This window comes from Nasonia vitripennis, chromosome 1, assembly GCF_009193385.2.
Source record: "Nasonia vitripennis strain AsymCx chromosome 1, Nvit_psr_1.1, whole genome shotgun sequence".
NCBI lineage: Eukaryota > Metazoa > Arthropoda > Insecta > Hymenoptera > Pteromalidae > Nasonia > Nasonia vitripennis.
In genome coordinates, this window is record NC_045757.1 from 37,736,586 (window position 1) to 37,758,017 (window position 21,432).

Consider the following 21,432-nt stretch of genomic DNA (forward strand, 5'->3'; position numbering starts at 1 on the left):
TGCTACCGATTCGACAAGGGACGGTTTGTGGTGCTACGATAGGGAAAAAAATGTTCATTCTTTCAAAATAACTGGGATATAGAATTTCTGGTTGGTTAATATATGGCTATAAATATATCAATCAAATTTTATTATCAAGACCCGGTAAGAGAAAAGCATCGCGTTTTCAAGACTGGGGATCATCTTGATTGTCAACTATTTTTCAGGGTGAAAAATACACACATCACAGCTGGGTGAGCTAAATATATTGCATATACGTAATTAGTTAGGTAGGTGTGTATGCTATTGAAAATTATGGTCAAGCTGCAGAAGAGAAAATAGTAAAAATTGAGGAACGGAGTATTTATCAGTATATTTAAATGTTATTAGTAACCTTTATTCAAGGAAATTCATAACAGAATGTCGAGTTGCGGTGAAACGTGAAACGTCGGCACGGTTTTTTACGGTCGGATACTCTTGTGTATAATAATTATTGAATTAATTAATAATGCGTTGTCTTTCCCCTAATAATACGTAATAGGTATAATAAACATCCGGTCTCTAGCGAGAATTGTCGTGTCTCGAAAATGAACAGCGCGCTTCTCGCCCACGACGCTAAGTTGCGCACACGCGCTCGTATAATAGGTATAACAACATGATACGCTCTTTTAAATTAGTCGCCGCACCATTACTTGTTCATCTTGAAAACAACTGGCTTATGTATATATTTCGAAAACAACAATCGGTACACACGCGCTGAACAATGGCTACAACACATCGCGTACGTCGTCATTGCTTTTTTTCTTGTCACCCTGCAAATGCCGTGTATTATAGGTCTGATGTCGATTCAATTCCGAGACGCAAATTAATACTACGCTATATGTTATGTTTTCTTATTTATTATACTAGCTTCGAGCCGATGCTTTTTTATTCTCGTCACATGCGTATACACGCTGGCAATATGCATTGCGAAATCTCATTCTGGAGCATCAAAATTTTTATACGACAACATTATATTCTCCGCAAACTATACGTTAAAAATAAATCAGGTTAATACTTTTATTCGTAATACTCTAAACACAATACAACTTTAGGCGGAATAGCCCAGAGCAACTGGCAAACTGGCAAGAGTACACAAGTATGGGCATTCGCGCTCTTGGATTATACTGAAACCGCCAAATATATTTATACTGAACTTTTTTTAAGGAACGAATCACTTCTCCGTTTAGTCTCATTTATGTAAGTATTTATACACTCGCCTTTTTATTTTTATTCACCGTCGAGCGACCGCGAATCTTCTTTTCTCAAATATTTAAGGAAAATGATACGAGCGAATCACGTATGTAGGTGTACTTAATTTGACTCGAGGCTGTTGCCTTCATCGCCGGTGTGTAGGAAATTCGTTTCGTCCGCGCCTCACTGCATCAACGCAAACCGACTCGGGCGATGATGTGCTTCATTCTAAAAATGTTTAACCGAATTTTTGCTCTCTCTTGCTGCACGCCTCATTTGGATTACAATCTATTCGCTGTTATAGCTACGTACGTACCGCATAAGAAGACAATACAAGAGGCGATTAATTATACGAGGTGACAAATTAAAAAATAATTCAATTTCGTCATTCTTGAGAATCTCGTACAACCATCATTTACTATCTCTCATCGTATTGGAAGCCTCATACGTTTCATAATCGTTTTAGAAATTCGCAATTTCAATTTGACATTTTCGTCAACGATAAAATTGATTAATTTTGTTCTACGCAAATAAATTTCAAACGTTTTTAACGCCGACGAGTTTTAAATTGCAGCCAATAAAACAGTTCGTAATTTATCGTATTTTCCTTTTATAAACCTTTTAACGCGTCGATAAACTTGATTTCATATCATGTGCGTATTATATTTGTATATATGTAATATATACAACCTTTATTATATATATATATATATATATATATATAACTTTTTTCAAGAACGTTGTACGCTTGTGTTACACATAAACTTAATACAATGATATATTGAATATACGCACTTTAATTTCTTAAAACTATAACAATAATCAATAAACGAAGGAGGGCATCACAAGTATAATAACGTTTTAATAATGTATAACTATAGCTGGAGTTCTGGCGAACTCTTCAATAGCTGTAATCAATTATTTTTATACGATTATCAATGGCAACTTTGCTTTTTCCGATCCCGTTTTTCCTAAAAATAATCGATATATAACAAATAGTTGTATAAATTATTTTATTTTCTTAAAATTTACTACAAAATATGAATAAGAACAAATAACAGATACAATAATTTATAGTGTGTGTCGTGATGAATTTCGAAGTAACTTTATATACTTATGTATATATAACAAAATTCAAGCATACGGAATTCACTCCGAGATTCATTTGAAGAGTTCGCGCTACTCGTAGTTTTTCACGAAAATTAACGCTATAATATATAATTACTTTGCAGTTCTCTTTTCTATACAATTGCACAGATATTTACATAAACAGTAATGACGTATGCTACATCGTACGGTGCCTTTTGAGCGCGTTTTGAACTATCCAAGTCCCTTTGTTTGGCACATTTGTATATATATATATATATGTGTGTGTGTGTGTGTGTGTGTGTCTGTGTGTGGGTGGGTGTGTGTGTGTGTCTGTGTCTGTGTCTGTGTGCGCGCGCGCGTGTTTATTATTAATAATTAATTTATTTATTTATTTGTTCCTAATTCGCAGTCGTTTTTCTGGCTTAGACGACGGTTTATTTTATTGGCACATCGAGTCTTCTTATTTACCTGTTTGCTTTTAGCTTTTGCTTCAATTAATCCAATAATTTATGCCTAGAACTGTTATCTACAGTCGATTGGAGATTTTTCACTAGAATTTCTAGTATTCACCTTTACACAATAAATTACCAAGTGTACGTAAAAATGTATCTGCAAAACTCGATCCATCTTGTAGCAAATGATCGGATTATGCACTGCAAAACAATTTCTACGACGTCATTTACCGACGAATCGCGAGTATTATTGTTCTTTTAGTACGCAGAGCAATCATTATTCGCACTTTTCATTAACGCTTAACAATGTATAAAATCGCTCCGGTAGACTTGTACACTTTTCTGTTTCACAGTACAAAATTCGATCGTTTTAAAAAATATGAAATTTCTTGGAAAACCAAACAGCACCTTTGGTATGCGATATATTTTAACCACTTATTTTAAATCAAAAAAGTTAGTAATTCTTAAAAACGATGGACAAAGTGGACGTATTATATCGGTGATAATTAACAGCGATGAAAGTATTTTCGCACCATTCGAAGAAAGGAGTCATTATTTACGCTCAGTAAGACTATTTATCGTTTTTATATCATACCCACTGAGGAAACAAGTAATGCACAGCTTTATCATGCGCTTGATCAAGTCTAATTTTTTTTACACATTATCATAAGTCAGCATGGTCTCGAATACACTCCTCGAGATATGATTAATGCATTAACGAGTCTATATTTATTTTTAGATTAATTTTTCTGAGAAACACGAGTTACTTCTTTCTTTTTTCTAAACAAACGCAAGTTACCCTACATCATGCTCAAGTTGTTGGTTTCGATTATATTTGTTCATCGCGTTTTACTTGATTGATGCTTCACACTTGACACTGTGTCTTAATAGAATTCAAGTATTTGTTGGTTAAAATTAAAAAAAAAACCTTATTCAAGATTTTGTTTATAAACTCCAGCAAGTGCGATCATGTTAAAAACATTGAGAAATTAATTTCGCAAGTTTAAAGAACATATGTAATGATGAAATTATTATTCTTAATGGCGTAGAATAATTTTCCAGATTGTTACTATCCAATAAATAATTCCACAGCGTCAAATAACTAACATTTAACGCGAATTGTAATAAAAAATAAATAAATAATCTAGTCCATCAGTTAATTCATGAAAGTATACACGTATTTGACGGAATTTAATGGTGAAAAAAATATAATGTACATATACACGCGCGCTCAGGCGACGATGTCGCTCTCAATGCTATCGGCACCGTAGAGTCATTCGAGTGTCTTAAACCTGGCTGTGGGCAGGAGCTATTGCACCCAGGTTGCTGGCACCCACTGAGGTTCTCTTTCGAGCGAATTTATTTCTGTAAGCAGCTGATTGTACGCACGATCCGTGTCGTTGTTAATGATGATCATATCGAAAAGATGACCATATTTGTCCTCCATTTCTCTGGCCTTTTCTATTATGTCCTTGAGCTCCTCTTCCTTGTAAGTCTCATTATTTTTTATTCTTTTTTGTTTGAGCTTTTCAAGACTTGGCGGCGCGACAAAGACGACGTAGGGCTTGAGGTCCGAGTTCCGTAGGATTTTCAGGGACTGTGGATGAAGATTAAGAACGCAGATTTTACCCGAGTTGACTACCGTACGGATGGCTTCAACAGAAGTGCCGTAGTAGGCTTTCTCGTACTCGCCATGTTCCACAAACTTGCGACAGAGGATGTCGGATTCAAACTGCTGTCGCGAGATAAAGTGATAATCTTGACCATCGACTTCGGTATCTTTGCGCGGTCGACTTGTATCTACACAAACAAACAAAAATTCAACAAAACTATTCACGTTGGACATAATCAGTATGAGTGTCAAGACCATTAAATAACTTACGTGGTATCGCTGCTGCAAATTTTTCGCTGTCTTGCATAAGTCGTTGTCTGAGCTCGTGTCTACCAATATTAGGCGGGCCTATAAGTACGATTGGCCTTTTATGGTCTGCTCTAGGATAGTATAAGGCCACTTCTTCGTATGTTAATACCTCCTCGCTATCGTAATCTGAAATTTTGGGATTATCTAACTAGAAACTCTATATAAGTGTTCATAAAGAATTGTTTGTCATGTACATAGGACGATTACCGTCAATAGAAGTGGTGGCGTAAAGAGGATACCCATCGTCATTCAAGTTCGAGCCAAATTTACTTCTCTTCTTTTTCTTGGGATTTTTTCTCGCACAAAGTAGTGTGCTAGATTTTTTTGCTCCTCGTACCGTCGACTTGTCCCCAGCTATTGTCTGCTTCATCGATTCACGCCTAAAAACCGAACAAATCGTATATAATATGGCATTCCATCATTGAATTAATCGGATGAAGATGCGATCAAGAGACTTACTGATGCTGAAACGCTCTGCTTGGAATCAAGCCGGCAAGCGCTTGGTCCTCTTCACCTTCTCGATAAGCCTGCCACCAGTTGGGATCCTCTTGTGAGATGACATGTAGCACATCGCCTTTTTGAAAGCCCACGCCTAGTTCTCTACAAGGAATGTAGGGATCCTCCTCTGGGTCGTAATCGAAATGAGCCCGCACAGTGTGAATCTAAACGGCAGCAAAAGAAAGTGGAGATTAGAGCATGAGCTGCAGCATCAGCAGCAGATAGTATATTCTGTATATCTAACTTGTTGAGCGTCTTCACGAGCACCATTGAGATTGCTGTTGCGCTGCGTCGTCGGGGCTGGCAGTATGTGGAAGGTGAGACTTCCCTGCATACCCGCGAGTATGTCACAGACGTCATTGACGCTTTTGCCACGCATCTCAACACCATTGACCTCGAGCACCTCGTCGCCCTCGTGTAGCAGGCCGGATTTATCGGCAGCACCTCCCCGTACCACTCGACCTGTGCAGACAAATTATTTAAACTTGGCCGTGTGCGAACACGAGAAGCTTTGCTTCGCTTGGCTGGTGGCTGGTGTGATAAAAAAACTGACCGATAATGACAGCGTCGCCTTCGTTTCTGACAGTAGCGCCGAGCGGCTCGTTTGTCTTTTCGATCTTGATGATTTTGATTGTGTCCGCAGCGGCGGCCAGTCTGGCCTCTCGAGAGCTGGCGAAGGGGCTGCCAGCTCGTTGCCCGCTCTGCTGGGATCCAGGACTGTCGCTGTATCCGGCTGCGGTACGCTGTAGTCCCTCGACCCGAGTTATCGCTGAGTCGTGAGCGAGCAGCAGTCCCTCCATCTCGTAGCTGGTGAGCAGGGCCTGCAGCTCCTCGGCCGCGGCTATCGTCTCGGCAGAGCTGGCCTGTGTCGCCTGCTGCTGGCTCCACTGCTCGAGCACCTCGACGCACTAGGAGCGCGACAATGGACTTGGATTAGTCATTGCAGATTGCATAATTGGTGAGCTATATCGAGGGGCTGTTGAAGCTTACGTCTCTGGCGAGGCTGGAGGCATCGTCGGTGTGAAGTTTGAGACTCTTGCCGGAGCGCAGTCGGGCCTTGAGCGCGTGGTGGGTCGAGAGGGCGGTGGCGAAACGCTTCTGGAGCAGCAGCGTCCTGACGGCCTCCAGCTCAGCCTCGACCCCCGGGCCGCTGATGCCGAGGCTGCCGCTAATGTTTCGCAGCTGGAGCTGCAGCCTCTCGAGGCTCGCCACGACCTCGCCATAGGCTGCGCGAAGTGCAAACAATTATGAAATCAGCGGAACAAGTTTTCATCGCTAATAATCTCCGAGCGCCAAATACGTACTGAGTGGTCTGACGGGCTCTTCGACTGGTTCACTGGCTGGTTGCTGCTGCTTTGCGACGGAAGGGCCGAACTCGTCCTGACTGTAGCCGAGGTTCTCTTGGCCAGAGAGGCTGACGGTGCGGCTCTCGAGAGCCTGGAGCTTTTGCGAGTAACGCAACGAGCGATTCTGGTACTCTTGACGCTCCTCCTCGTCCTTGCGCTTCCATAGCTCCTCCTGGGCAAAGAATGCATTAATAATCGAAGCGCACAAATGCATTCGTAGAAGCGGCGAAGCCGCAATTATACACAGAGTGCGCGTGCTGCGCCAAAGTGGCAGCGGCAGTACAGATGAAGCCGGAGAAATAAGCCTGGCACTGCTGGGGCTTCCAGCAGCTATTTCTCCCCGCCGCGCGGCTCTGCAGCTCGGCTGGCCCGAATACCTAGATAACGCGGCTGCAAACGGCTTATCAGCCGGTGGGCGTTTCTTATCGCATCGTACCTGATACTTGTGCAGGGAATGTAGCTGCTGCGGCGTGTGCTCGCTCTTGAGCTGGGCAGCAGCCGCTGTCGAGGGCGGCAGGGCCGGCGGCGGCGGCGGCGGCATGTCGCTCTCCTCGACATTGTTGTTCTGGGCGCAGTTCCGCAGATTATCTTTGGGTGGACGGGCCGGGGCGCGCTTCTGATCCCTCGGTGGTATCGCCGGCTTCACGCCGTTCAGCCCGGCCTGCAAAATTCACCCATAGCCTTTTTCAAATCGACCGCGCTCTCTGTATATAGTGGTATACTGTCTACTAACGGCGCATATATGTGTTCTACGTGTGGGTGTGTGTGTGTATATATACACGCACACACACACACGCGCGCACACACACACGCACGCGCCTTACTAGGCACAATAGCACTAGTCAGACTGTTTTCTTTCTTTCTCCGAGTATTTTCGTTCTCGGCGACTCGCCAGAGCTACCACGGCGAGTGTGCCTGAAAAACTGTCGATTAGGATCTTCGTGTCTCGTCGAGGGTTAGTTATTGCGCGGAGGCCGCAGCGCATTTTCATCACACCTACGATTAATTCTACAGTTCGTGCGATGCCAATTTTCTACTTGCAGCTCATGCTCGTGGCTTCTATATCCGGTTAGTGCTACTTGTTGGCGATGGGGTTAGTGAAGCAAGACAGAGGATGAGTAGCAGATGTAAAGAGAGTGAGAGAGAGAGAGAGAGGGTGGATTTTCGAAATTTACCTTCGTGCCAAGTTTGACGTCCTCCTGCTCGTCGGCGCCCAGTTCGCGAGCCTCGGTAATCAAGCCCTTCGTCTCCGCGCCTACTTTCTCATCATCGATGTGAACGAATTGACTATTAGCGCGAGAGAAGCTAATTTGCGTGTCAGAGAGGCAAGGGGGCAGGAGTCTCGGTTGCAGAGAGTCGCCCAAGGAGCTTGAGAGATCGAGTTCACTTTTCGAGAGCAGCCGACGCACCTCGACGTCCTTGAGGACGTCGAAGCGCTTCGAGCGCCGATAGGCCAACGAGAGCCTCGAGTTGTTCTGATTCTGAGTGTTGGGCGATTCCTCGGTAGAGAAGAATCGCCGGCTCCGCTGCCTCAGAGAATTCCTCGAGTTCTGGTTGTGCTCCTCGATGAACTCGGGCTGCTCGTGCGCCAGCCCGAGGCGTACTCCCGGCTTCTCGTCCTGCTGACACCGATCCACCGCCTCGACCAGGTTCTCGCGAGACTTGGACTTTGATTTAGATTTATTTATCGAATTCTTAACCGAGGAGAAGACGAAGGACTTGGAGAGGCTCTCGTTCAGTTGCAAGGACTCGATCGAGATAGCGTGAGCGTGAATGTGCGTGCGTGCGCGAATGCTAGTGCGGGTGCAAGAGTCAAAGCGATTGTTGGATCGCAGCTGCTGCTGCTGCCGCTGCCGCCGTTGCTGCTGCTGCTGCTGCTGCTGCTGCTGCTGCTGCTCGGGTAGCCGCGGTGCGCCAAGTTTTAGAGTTTGCAAGCCCTCGATCAATAAGCTGCGGACCTTCGAGCTCGACCTTACCTTCCTGCTGGGACACTCGAGCGCGTTTGCATCTATCGGCCGCTCGTTCTCCTTTTCCTTCTCGCAGTCGTTTCGCTTATTGCTTTTGTCTTTTGAGCTTTTCGCGTGCTTTGCGGCGGCACTTCTCGAGTCGAGCGTGCCTGGCGGCGGATAAACCGGATGGCTCTTGGTCACCGGTACGAAATCCGCTGGACAGTCGACAGCCACTTCGCGGTAGCTCTTCCCAGCCCCGACGACGAGGAAGGGCGCGTGGTCGACCTGATCGAAATCGGTCGACCTTTCGCTCCTGAGGGTCGAGTAGCCGCTCGACGACTGCTGCTGCTTGTTGCTCTTGCGCATACGCGGCATAGAGGAGAGCTGCTCTACGCTCTGAAGCAGCTCGTCCCTCGAGCCCGTTCGCAGCAGTCCCTCGGTCTCGGGCCCCTTGTGGCCCGTACTGTGCTTCTTCTTTTTGCTGCCACTTGCTTTTACGTTGCAGCTGGCGGCGCCGGTACTCGTGGCGGCCACGGCGGTTACGTTACTGGCTGCGCCCTTGTCGTCGTCGCCGTTCTTGACGTTGTTGTTGTTGTGGTGCTGGTGCTGGTGCTGGTGCTGGTGCTGGTGCTGGTGCTGGTGCTGATGGTGGAGCTTGTCGAGGCCCTGCTCGCCGATCAGCAGGGCGAAATCGCCGAGCTGCTCGGGCCTGCTCATGACAAAGTTCTCAAAGTCCCGGAGGTCCTGGAGATCCGAGAGACCGTAGGCGGGATTGTCGAAGGAGGTGCTGCTGGCGAAGATTTGAGCGAGCTGGGGCTGCACCGTTCGGGCCGGGGCGATGCCGACGACGAGACTGGCGTCGAGGGGGACCGTGCTGTCGGAACTGCCGGACGAGCTCCTCGGACTCGCCGACTCGTCGCTGCAGGTCTTGAGCATCGTCGGGTAGTCCTCCTTGGCGAAGGGATAGTCCTCGTCAGCGTCGACGCTCGACTCCTTGTGGCCGGTAAATCTGCTGCAGGTATCGACCTCGAGCTCGAGTTCGATTTCGTCGACCTCGACGTCTTCCTCGTCCTCGTTCTCGTTCTTCTTAATCTCGTCCTCGTCGTCAGAGCAAATCCTGAAGGGGTCCTTGACCATGTGCTCTTGAATTATGAATGCGGAATTCTCCTCGAGTATGCGTTTCTCGTTCGCGCTTATAAAGTGAGCGTCTAGGGAGATGCGGCTAGCGCTAAGGGGAGCGGCTGGTGCTGGCTCGCGGCTGGGGGGTGACTGCGGCTCGGCACTCTGACAGACAGTAGCCACCGAGTCTACTTTCTCTATTACCTTATTGGGGTAGGCCGCCGTCTGGAGCAGGGAATCGGGCACGTCGACGGGCAGCTCCCGGTGGTGGCCCAGGAAGCCCGGGGCCCACATCTCATCGGGGCCCGCAGGCTCCTTGGACTGGCCTCCCGCCTCTTGCTGCTGCTGCTGCTGGTGCTGCTGCTGGTGCTGCTGCTGCTGCTGCTGCTGGTGCTGCGGGGTGGTTCGGCTGCGCGACCTGCAAAAGTACAAAGCCAAACGATGAGTGGACAAAATCGGATGATTCGGCAGCCGCGTACTAGCGACACTATCTAGCCCACAAACTCGCGGGGGAGTCGCACATAATGTACAGGCTGCGATATAAAGACCGAGCAGCTGAAGCCGATGACGCATTAATGCAGCTGCTGCGCGACCCCCCGCAACCTGTCTATTGCGACAGGCGCATACAAGTGTAAATAAAAACGATTGGTAGCGCGCGTACACGCCAGCGGAGAGGAAGTCTACATGTACGATGCACAACAGACGGACGTATAGGCAGGTAAAGAGGAGAAAGGCCATAACGAGAGCATGTAGCTATAGCAGTTCATTATATGCGAGTGCAATATAAAGAGCACAGGTATAATACGCTCACCATACATAACGAGGGCTACAAAAAGGAGCAAGACAATGAAAGTTTGGTCGCGGGAGACAAAGGCCCGCACATTATGCGCCCCTACGGTGCGGAGGGGATTTGAATGGGAAAGAAATTTCAAACTCTACGTGTATGAGCTGCACTGCGCATGGATGAAGGATAATTCGAAGAAAAAATCGGAACCCTTTCTTCTTGTCGTCGATTACTTCGAGACATCGCGCGCGGGCGACACGGCGTTGAAGCGTCGAAATTCGTTCTCTCTGCGTACCGAGAGAGAGAGAGAGAGAGAGAGAGCGAGAGAGCGAGCGAGGGAGGGGGACAAGGAGGGAGAAAGGAAGGGCAAAACTCGTTTCCTCGAGCCGGCCGGGATCAAATTCTCCTGCGCCCGACTGTACTTTTCTCTCGCTCGCTCTCTCGGCTCGGACTAGGTAGCCTCTCCTCATTCCGCCGTTTACCGATTTCTTCGGAAAAATCGTCATGCGTGCCGAGGCAAAGTGTGCCATTTAGCCGTAGTACTAATCAGCGACTAATCAGCTACGATGACGGGGTTGGGACGAACCTAATGGCGTTTCGTCGTTTGAGCACTCGAACCCTCGGCGCTGTCTCGCCGCTGAGCCTTGGCACTTGTGCGAGGAGCTCGCTGCGAGCAGTCGGAGGAAGACAAGTTAGACATGCTCGTGCGCGAGTATCTGTCGAATCTCATGGAGAGAGAGAGAGAGAGAGAGAGAGAGAGAGAGACAGCGCGACGCGGTAAGGAGCAGCAGCGACAGCGGCAGCGTAGCACACGCGTGACGCACAAGATTCTCGCGCGGTGACTCGACAGCTGCAGCCAGGCAGCGCAGCGCAACGCAGCGCTTGTGCTGCCGATGCCGATTGCCGATGCTGCTCGCGTTCGCCTCGCCTCCTACGCCCACCATCCCTAACGCACGTAAATACGAAGGATATTCGACAAGGACTCGTACCAGTGCAGCGTTTTGAGAATCCTCATGGCGCGCAGAGCGTCCAGCGGGCGAAGCGAGTCCGCGTCGATTTCTCTCGACCAAGCTCAAGTTTATGGAGCAGCAGCAGCAGTGGACAGTAGACGTACGAGTGCAGCGCAGCAGCAGCAGTCCGCGTATCGCGTATCAATGGCACTAGCACTCGGAGCACTGGTACACGCGTAGCACTGGAGCACGAGTGGCGGCAGCGCTGGCAGCGCTGGCAGCGGACATCCCAGCCCAGCTAGAGTCCCAGAGTCCCAGAGTCCCAGAGTCCCAGAGTCCCAGTGTCCTAGTGGGAGAACCAGCTACCGGCCAGAGTCAATCGGCAGAGTCGTACTCGATCGGCGCTGCTGCGGGTGTAGAGCCGCTCGCTCGGATCGGACACGGGAACGGAGCACTGTGTGCCGCATCTCTGCTGCAGTCTTCCGCCGGACTCGATTTTCTCTCGCGTGTTGGGCTATTCGCGCGCTATGGGAAAGTGGCACCGCTGCACAAGCTGGACACGAGACCCACGAGCGCTCTATGTGCGTGTGCCTGCGAGACTTTTCGAGAGCGTCCGAGCGTCGCTCGAGCAGGACTGACTATACTGAGTTTGTTGGCTTCGCCGAGCGCTTCGCGCGCCTCTCCCTCCCTCTCCCTCCCACTCTCGTGCGCTCCGTTGCCATTGCCGAGCCACTAGCCGCCGCGCTGCTGCTGCTGCTGCTGCACCTTACGCATTGTACCAAAGCTGTATACCTGCGGCGGCGGCGGCGGCCCCTCCGCACACACACACAGCAATATAGGTACCTATATCTATAGATACGCGCGCACAAGCGCTGTCCTGCCCCACTGTGTGGGTGTGGGTGCAGGCCAACACAACAGCGCGAGTATTCCGGCGGCGTTCAAGTCTCTGGCATTCGGAAATTTGCCGATCTGCTAATCGCTCGCCGCGTACATACGTTACGTAAGCCAGACTAGTATACCAAAGCTATAGGATATACGACAACAGCTGCTGCTGGGCGGCGGCTCTCGCCGCTCTTATCGCGCGCATAGACTTAATAAGTATAGCAATAAGCAAGTCACGCTGCAAGACATTCGCACCTGATGCACAGACATCGACTCCTGATGCGCTCGAGGTAGTCCCAGCAGGCGTCGCGGCAGCGACCGGTGCAGTTCTCGCACTGGCCGGCCCAGGCCCGGCAGCTCGCCGAAGGCATCTCGGACGGGCGGAAATCGGAATCCGCGTCGACTGCGCGCGCTATATATATATATATATATATATATATATATATATATAATATGCTGGTTATGCCCACTGCCCAGTGACCGGTGCTCATGCCTCACACACACGCGCTGCACGCCAGTACGCCACTGCTACTCGCGGAACATGACTCGCTTTCGTTGGGCCTTGCTGCATGAGACCATTGAGAACTGATGCGGAGAGCGCTCGCGGTTACACTGGAATGTGACGTGGTTTATCTTTCTCTCGCTCTGTTAACGCGTAGGCACTAGGCATATATTCACCTGATACCGCTGCGATATCGAAGCTTATCTTTCCAACGAGCTCACCCATACATTGACATTGCCAAAGAGCAATCTCTATCGGTCCTACCATTCGTAGATTCTTGCGAGCTATACGCGACAATAACGTCATAGGCATAGGCAGAGGCAGCAGAGCAGCGAGCCAGCGAGGCGAGACGAGTGTGTATCGTGCGTGTCGTCCGCACAGCGCGCGGACCGACAGGAAGCGCGCAGGTGCGCTCGGGGAGGGCCAACCTGCAGCGTCTCGTCGTCGCTGCCGAACACGAAGGGTCGGGGGCGCAGGGAGACGGACAGCGGGACGCGGCTAGCTGTGCCGTATAGCAGGTTCACAAGGGACGCTCTATTATACAGTGTTCCGCGGGGCTGTGGCATTCCGAGGAGCCCCCAAAAGCGAGCGCCGACGAGCGGGGGAGGGGGAATTTCCCAAACAGACATTTCCCGGCTGCTGCAGCCGCGGTGCATATAGCTATACTAGCGTTCTCGCGTATGCATGCTCGTGCGAGCTATAGGTAGGTAGGTAGGTATACTCTAGTCGGCGGAACGAGTGGAGAACGAGAGAGGGGGGAGGCGCGAAGGAGAAAAGAAACGCCAGCGCCGCGTATATACCTGTACTCCGCAGCCTCGACTCGACTCCTTCGCATCAGTTCCTCGAGTCCTCGTGCGAGCAGGGATTCTCAACTGCGCAAACACCCGAAAATAGCTATACGCGACAGCGTCAGCCGACTTTTGAATGGCGCGCTCCGCGATCCTTGCTACATCCGCTGCACTTGCAGGCAATTTGCAGGCATGCACTGCGTGCTCTCGCAGTGGCTCCCAAATATTCGATTTTCGAGCGATTCGCGAGCTCAATATCACACCGCTGATGCGCGCGACCACGGCCACAAGCAACAAGGCTACATGTATATGCATGGACGTGAATTATCATGTACCGCACGTTACGCGCGCGTAACCTTGACAGTGGGCCTCCAACTTGTTATTTTCTCCTGTTCCTGCTCCTTTTTCTCCAATCATTACAGCTGTATGATCTCCCGGCGCTGTGCTATTGGAGTTTGGTGAGACAGTAGCGCTTGACACTTGCAGAGAAATGTATGCGTCAGATCGAAAATGCGGCTTTTCCTGGAAATTAGGTCGCACAATAGGGGACCGAGCGAGGGATCGAGCGTGAGGCGCGGTTTGTCCATCCGCTCTCCCTCCCTCTCTCGCTCTCTTTCGAATCCGTGGCGCGTACTTAAAATTCCCAGCTCTTCCTCCTCCCTTTTTCATTGTGCGCGAGCTGATGTGCCTGCAGCAACAGCCGGACGAGTGTTGGAGCGTTTGATTGTACGTTGCGGCTGCTTTTTCCTCTCTTCCGCGATGTGCCTCTGCGTGTGTGAGAATTCGAATAGCGGAACCTCGCGCGGAACTCGCGCGGAACTCGCGCGTCCGAGCCGGAAGTGCTACATGCGAGACCGAACAATTGATGCTGCTGTCCTCTCAACCCGGTGGCCGGTGCGCAGAGCCTTTTGTTCTTCTTCTGTAGGAGCGCTATCGTTTCGTCTAACCTTTTCAAAAGGAAAAACGGCGACGCACAGACATCCGGAGCTATTCCTTCGTGGGACTAGAGAGGAGATGGTCATCAGAGGTTCGGAGGACAAAGACGGGGAAGAGGAGCTTTCTGCACACCGGCCAGAGTGAGTTTCTGACGCGAGGATCGAGCCATTGAGGAAACGTCAGAATAGGTATAACGTATAAGCACGCTGCACGCGCAACCCGGCTACAGTGACGACATCTGTAGTGTGCGAGCGCTAGCAGCAGCGCGGGAAAGAAGCTGCTTAGCCGCGGGCGGGTAAAGAAATTCCCTGCTGCAGGATGAGCAATGGAAAATTTATGGGAATAAAGATGAATCGATGTAGGTAAGTACCTGAGTATCGGCTCGGGATAGTCGCGTTCGTCGGGGGCGTTCAGAATGCCGCTCGAATCGTTGACCGTGGAGGAAGTGGAGCCGCGCGGTGACCTCGGGCCACCCTCCGCTTCGCCGATCAACACCTCGGTGCGTCCATTCTGGAAGGGACTGCTCGCCCGACGCTCGCTGCTGCGAATCCCATCGACCTGGAGCGCAGTCTGCGGGAAAACGTCCAATGCGATATATTAGGCTGTACACAAGCACGCGCCAGGACGGGCTGTATTATCGCTAACCAGGAGATCCGCCGGCGCCTCCTCGGGGCAGCTCTGCTGCTTCTCCAGCGGCGCTTCCTTGCTCTGCTGCGGGCCCTTGGCGAGCGTGCCGTTGCTCAGCTTCGAGGTGTAGACATCTGCCGTGGTGCCCGGCGGCTCCCTGCGCACAAATTCGCGCGTTATTCTCCCTATTCGCCTTACGTATACTGGCACCCGTCGCCCAAGTCCTCGCCTCGTCCGTCCTCTTACGTAAGGAGAGGACTCTTAGCTGCGGGTACCACGGCGCTTTTTATCGTCTCTACTCACTTGTCGGAAAGTGTCACCGTGATCTGGCTGCCCGGCGCATCTTTCTCGGCGGGCTCTTGGCTCGTCGACGCTGCTCCAGCCTCCGTTATCTGCAACCGGGATATCGGATAGTCTCATTATTCGGCAGACGAGGCTCGCATTGCGAAGAGAACCCGCCGATAGTTTACCTGTTGGTGCAGTATCGCCTGTATGTCTCGAGGCTGGAAATTCCTGAGAGCGGTCAGCCTTTGCAAGCGTTCTCGCGCCCCTCTGCAATCAGACGCGGATCGGCGAGATTAGATTGGATACAAGTGCTCGGGGCGGGGTGGGGGGTGGGGGGGGGAGGGGGGCTGCCGCGACTGGGCCGACTCACCTCTCCACAGCGATGACCCATGCATCCCTGATCCCTCCGGCATTTGGTCCGTCCAATACTTCTGGGACAAAAAAGCTCGGTTAAATGAAATCAAAGTGGGCCTATACGCGGCGAGCACATCGGCGAGTCTCGCGGATCGATCGTTATTTTAAAATATCGCGCGTTCTATTTGCAGGGTACTGCACAGGAGGCCGTAGCTTATGTGCATCGGTAATACCAGAGCTGTCCGAAATGAGCAGACTCCTTTCTTCCCTGCCGTCGGCCTCGTCGTCGTCGTCGTCGTCGATGAACTTGATGGAGGAGAGGTCAAAGTGACGCGCGACATCGTCCCCGGTCTCGAGGTCGAGAACGCTGCCGGCCGAGTCGGGCGACTTGGGCCTGCTGGGGATGCGCGACTCCGCGGCGCAGCCGCACCAGGAAATACGCCCGAGGAGCGAGGAGAGCCGAGATCTGTCCCGAGCGCGGCGACGCACGGGCTCCAGGTCGTCTTTCGCCAGCGGCGACGCCTTGCTCATTTTACCTCGACTCTTCTGCTTCTGACAACGCGATTACCATGCTGCTGCTTGAACAGCCGACTGCCCCGAGCGCCGGAGAGCTTCCCACTGGAGTCGCGCTGTCGGCGCCCGCTACACTGCCGCTGGACTATTTTCGAGCGACTGCTGGATCAGCTTTTTTATTTTCGAGCTCCGTCTCGCGCGCGCGGCGCGGCGCTTATTATAGAATCCTGTAAGCGTGCGCGCGAGTAGTACAGGCTCGTCGGCCCGGCCCGCAGCCGTCGCTTCAAAGTGCCGAATGGGCCTCGACGGAGACGAGGGGCGAGAGAGGAGGGAGGTCGCGAAAAATCACCGTCTCATCGCGGCGGCTGCTGCTACTGCTCCCGCTGCTCTCTATGGGCGGCGGCCCCCCTAGTTTATATTTGGAAGCAAGCGCGCGCGCGCGAGCGCCCGCGAGAGACGATGAAAAGAAGGACAGAAATAATAAAAATAACGCCGGCATCCCGACTTGCGGTTCAACGCACCCAGGCAAACTCGCGACCGTTGGCGGGAATCCCTCAGCTCGCGCGTGTCAGCTGAGTCGTGGTCGTTGTTGTTGTTGCTGCTGCTGCTGCTGCTGCTGCTGCCGACGTCGAACGCTAGAAGCGAATCCTTCGAGCAGCGCGGCGAGAAGCGGTCGGTAAGAAGAATATCGAGAGGAGAGGTGGAGGCTGCGGAGAGAAACCTCGACTTGTCAGAACCAGTTTTCTAACTGTATACTTATGGCGGCAACAGAAGTTTCTCTCCCCCTCTCTTTCGCTCTTCCTCGCTCCTATTCGCGCTTCCCTCTCTCCCCGCGCGCTGCGCCAAAACTGCACATAACAGCTGCGCACGGTTGCGCAAGCTGCCTCAATCGCAATATTTTGTTTGTCGCGCGTTCATCAGCGAGCTTCGCAAACGCGCACGCCTTCGCCAGAGTTTTCTTCGAGCCTTGACCCATTTCGACGACGAGCGGCGCTGGCGCTCTTCTCCCCGCGCGTTTGCCATGGCTTGTATAACGATGTATATCGCGCACTAATAACGCGAGGAGAGGCTGGCTAGCCCGCGCACCGAGAGGTGAACGACCACTGGCTCGACGAGCAGCCAGTGCGAGCACTATGGCCAAGAGTCTGACGCGAGTCTGCGTGGCCTCCAAACGAAGCCCCGGAAACAATACAAGCTCTAGCTCCGCTGTAGATAACCGCTCGCGTACACCCGCAGTTCCGCTCCAATGTCACGTCCTGCAGCTATACGAGCGCGCGTTCGCGAAACCCGTCGCAGGCGTCACAGCTGCGCTGCTCAGCGGGCTTGCTCTTAACGCGAGCGACGCGAGGACAAAAAGCGACTCACGTCTCTAGGGTAGCTCGCCGCGGCCGCGAAGAAGCTGCGGGCTAGAAGCATTTGGCGGATCCAGGATAATGCGATGGAATCGAGCTGTGGCGTATGGCGTGTATCGCTGCTGAACAATGTGCAGGAGGGAAGCCTTCGATGGGCGTACGCCGTACGTCGCGTTGCAGCACGTGCAGCGCGCGCGTCACACTGTTAATCTTACTTTCACTTGACCAGCGCGGAAACTGGCTGGACCACTCGCTACTGCACTATTTCGCGGAGCAATACTATTCACTTACTGTAGGCACGAAATGGAGAGACGGGTTGGAAGTTTGCAGACTATATCGGTCTGGCGTGAAAAAGATCGCAAGTTGAACTGACACGTATGTGCCGTGTGCTAGCGAGTAGCACTCACTTCCAGAGTCCCGAGTATTGCCACAACCTCGTGCCGGCTCGACCCTCTCTCTCTCTCTCACTCGCTATATAACATTCGCCTGCGTCTGCATTCTCCAGAGAGTTCCACCTCCTACTCACCTGGTGTGTGTGCGCGCGCGCGTGCGGTAAGGCGAGGAGGAGGAGGACGAGCGAGCGAAAGAGAGAGAACATCATTTACCTGGCGAACGCGGACCAACCGCGCCAGCCAACCAGCTCTCGCTTCAACCTGCGAAGCGGAAACTTGCGATCGCTGCCGAACTTTACCGAGTGATGGAAAAGACTGTACATGCATGTGTAGACAGCTCGATGACAAGTTGCGCTCATGTTCTAAAATTTTCTCGGAGGAGGACTCGCGCTTTTAGCCTTTCTTGCAGGAGTTGACTCACCCATTTTGTTGCCGCTCCTCCGTCGGACTCGTAGGCATATTGTTCTGGACTTGATGCACTGCAACAGACGAGTGCGAGCGAGACCTTTATGTCAATTCATCAATTAATTCGCAGATAAAGCAGAAGAGCGTAGAGCTACCTGATGTATGTGTTGGATAACTTCGGAGTGCGTGGCATTCTCGAGAGTGCGTCCGTTGACCTCGAGAATTTCATCTCCGATTTCCAAGCTATCCGTGCTGTCCGCTGGCGATCCTGCGAGTTATTTCACAATTTTAATCGTTCGTACGCAAGGTGTAATAAATCAGCTCCGGTTCGATCGAGAATTATAACAACTCAGTTCAAAGGTCATGCATCACAGGAATACACGGCGGGAAAGGCTGGAAAGGCTGGAAAGGCTGGAAAGAGGTCCGGTGCGCTGCCTCTATTATCTACATATGTTGTACCATGGGAAATCAGTAGTAATCCTGCGCGCTATGGCCAGCCGCTTATGCGCCTGCGCACTGCGATGCCGCTGCATCAGCAATATAAGCAACTGATCGGAAGTAATGCTTAATTTCTGTATACCTACTTGGCTCTCACAGTTTTCTCCCTGCGCTTACACATAATATAAGCACATAATATAAGCACATGCGTGTGCGCGCAGGCTGATGCATATTATCGCTACGATGCTTGCTACGATGAGACTGAATAAATTCGGTGGAGAGCTGCTTTGAATTTGGAGTAGAAACAATGTGCATCAGTAGGTCATGTGTTCGGTGTAGCAGTCCATCGGAACAAGCGCGCGAGGCGCGGCGAGCCGAGAGCGATTAAAAAAAGACGCCAACAAGGAGGTAGTGAAGGGTGTTTAATCCGTACGCGAGCGGGAGAGAGAAACGGGGTCTAGGTTCCGAAGGCGCGGAAAAAAGTTGTCCCCGTTTCTCTCTGGTGGTGAAGCTAGCATAAATACCTCATAGCCATTTGTTTGATGCTGATAGGTAGGGACTGTCGAGCTAAGCCGAGCCGAGCTAAGCATGTGTGTGAATTCAAAAAAAGGAGGCCAGCCTCAATAGCTGCGTGAAGCTAAGCCTTAAAGAAGATGCAAAAGGGAGAGAGGGGGGGGGTAGGAGTAGGAGGACACGTGGCCACTTATTAGAAAGAGGGAGAGAGACTTACCGTAGAGCTTCATTTTGCCACTGTGATTCATCAGAATGATGATGTATCCTCCTAGGTCGACCATTTTTCTGCTTGGCAGTCGTATAAGCGATTCGAGCCAAGATAGTCAAATTTTCAAATTTCGCGCACTTAAAACTTTTGCGGTAAGCGAGCGCGAGCGATAAGTATACCACCCGTCGTAATAAAGTATCGGTAGGTGTAGAGGCGGCTGCGAATGCTAGGCAGCCTCGTGTTGCCGGCAGCGAGGAGCAGGCCGCCGCGATCAGTGCCTCATTCCTACATGCTGCAGCTTATTATTCTCGATCCGGGGCTGTTGGACTGCTGCTGCTGCGACTGTTGTTGCTGCTGCTGCTGCTGCTGTTGCTGCTGCTGTTGCTGCTGCTGCTGCTGACGATGATGTTGACGCTGCAGCCCGAAAGGGCGATGTGCGAGCAGCTGACGCTCCCGCTCCTGCAGCTCATCGTCGGCGACGGCGGCAGCGACGACAGCGACGAGCGCATCGACTGCACCGAATTCTCGTTCTGCGCGAAACCGCACGGCAGCCTCCATATCATGAACTGATGGAGCCTTACCGCGAGCAAGTTTTTCCCCGAATTCATCCTCGAGCCTGCACAGATAAGATGGGTGGATAGAGAGAGAGAGAGAGGGAGAGAGAGAGAGGGGTGGGGGGGGCGAGAGACGTTGAAAGCTATAGATATAGAGTCACACCCTCTTACATGTCCTGCTGAGCCGCCCTCTCTTGTGCACTGCTCAGTTACACAAACACACCGTCTCAAACGCTCGCAAAGAGAAAAGACTCGAGAACACAGGCATACAAGTATACACCTATACTGGAAATACTCACGTCGAAATGCGGTCGGCGGATGCTGGGCTGAGGAGGCATCGGACGCAGCAGCTCCTCCTTCATCTCCCAAGCTCGCTCGCGCGCGCGAGGTTACTTTCTGCCGCAGGATCGTGATCCGCGGAGGCGAAGACTAAAAAGAAAGGCAGAATGTCGATATTGTCCATTACTCGGGCCGCTCGATGGCAGACCGCACTCCTTGGACACGCGCACACGCACTAGCGAACTGCGTTCTCGGGCTTCGACAAGTACAGCACAACACGATCCTGGCTCGTATATACGTGCATACACATGAGCTCGAGAGGGAGAGAGAAAGAGAGAGAGAGAGAGAGCAGCTGGCTAGCACAGGCCGTTAGGTAGTTGACAGTCTGATACCTATTAAGCAAGTTGGAACAACTGCAGGAGACGGCGTGCGCGCGAGACGTACCGAGAGACAGAGAAGCGCGCGCTTTTATGTGCAAGCACTGACGGGAGACTGAAAATCGCGACCTGACGTGGTCGGCTCTTCTGCTGCTGACTAAGGCTTGCTCAGCACAGAGATCAATATAGGGGATGCTGTCGCCGTAAGCTTTCCTCTCTCTCTCCTTCACTTTCCCCATCTCCAACTCGACTCTCCCTCTCTTGCTTGTTTGCGCGCGCGCGCTGCCCTGCGCGGCTCTCTGCGCTCTCTCTCTCTCTCTCTCTCTCTCTCTCTCTCTCTCTCTCTCACCTTCGTATAGGTATTATATGTGAATATAAGCTCTGCTATATGCGTGCCGGTGGCAGTGGTGGCGCTGCTGATCTGGCTCTGCAGCAGCAACGCGGCTGTACGCTCTATTAAATACTGCGTGGGTACCTATACATTTTTCAAATTACTCGCCATACATACATATAATCTGTGTTATGCTTATCTATACTGCATTAGCTTGGATATCTTATTTACCGGTTAACTTTACTTATATACTCTGCAATGACCTGCTTTTTTCGACTTTTTTACATAAACATGGAAATATTAAGTACTCAGATCAGTTAACCTGGTTGAATCATAAAACTCACATACAGAATTGGCACCTTTTCTGTATACTTAT

The 21,432-nt window shown here is 51.2% G+C and overlaps 1 protein-coding gene across 8 annotated transcripts; it reads right to left on the reverse strand.

The window, feature by feature from the left end:
• Window positions 1-346: 346 nt before the first annotated feature.
• Window positions 347-20,977, reverse strand: LOC100115643. Of its 8 annotated transcripts, XM_032595943.1 has the most exons (20): window positions 20,741-20,977; window positions 20,369-20,498; window positions 19,525-20,131; window positions 18,512-18,624; window positions 18,373-18,430; window positions 15,711-15,771; window positions 15,526-15,607; window positions 15,359-15,447; window positions 15,074-15,212; window positions 14,799-14,998; window positions 7,694-10,004; window positions 6,955-7,179; window positions 6,477-6,690; window positions 6,163-6,398; window positions 5,726-6,080; window positions 5,417-5,634; window positions 5,134-5,336; window positions 4,882-5,054; window positions 4,636-4,800; window positions 347-4,553 (listed from the first exon to the last, which is right to left on the reverse strand). In XM_032595943.1, exons 3-20 carry the CDS (start codon window positions 19,586-19,588, stop codon window positions 4,063-4,065), a joined length of 5,397 nt encoding a protein of 1,798 aa, XP_032451834.1. In that variant the 5' UTR covers window positions 19,589-20,131; window positions 20,369-20,498; window positions 20,741-20,977; the 3' UTR covers window positions 347-4,062. The 8 variants fall into 8 exon arrangements, with proteins under 8 accessions (XP_032451834.1, XP_031777048.1, XP_031777047.1 ...); XM_031921188.2 differs by having other exon boundaries at window positions 15,711-15,768; window positions 20,369-20,977; XM_031921187.2 differs by having other exon boundaries at window positions 20,369-20,977.
• Between the last annotated feature and the right edge of the window lie 455 nt (window positions 20,978-21,432).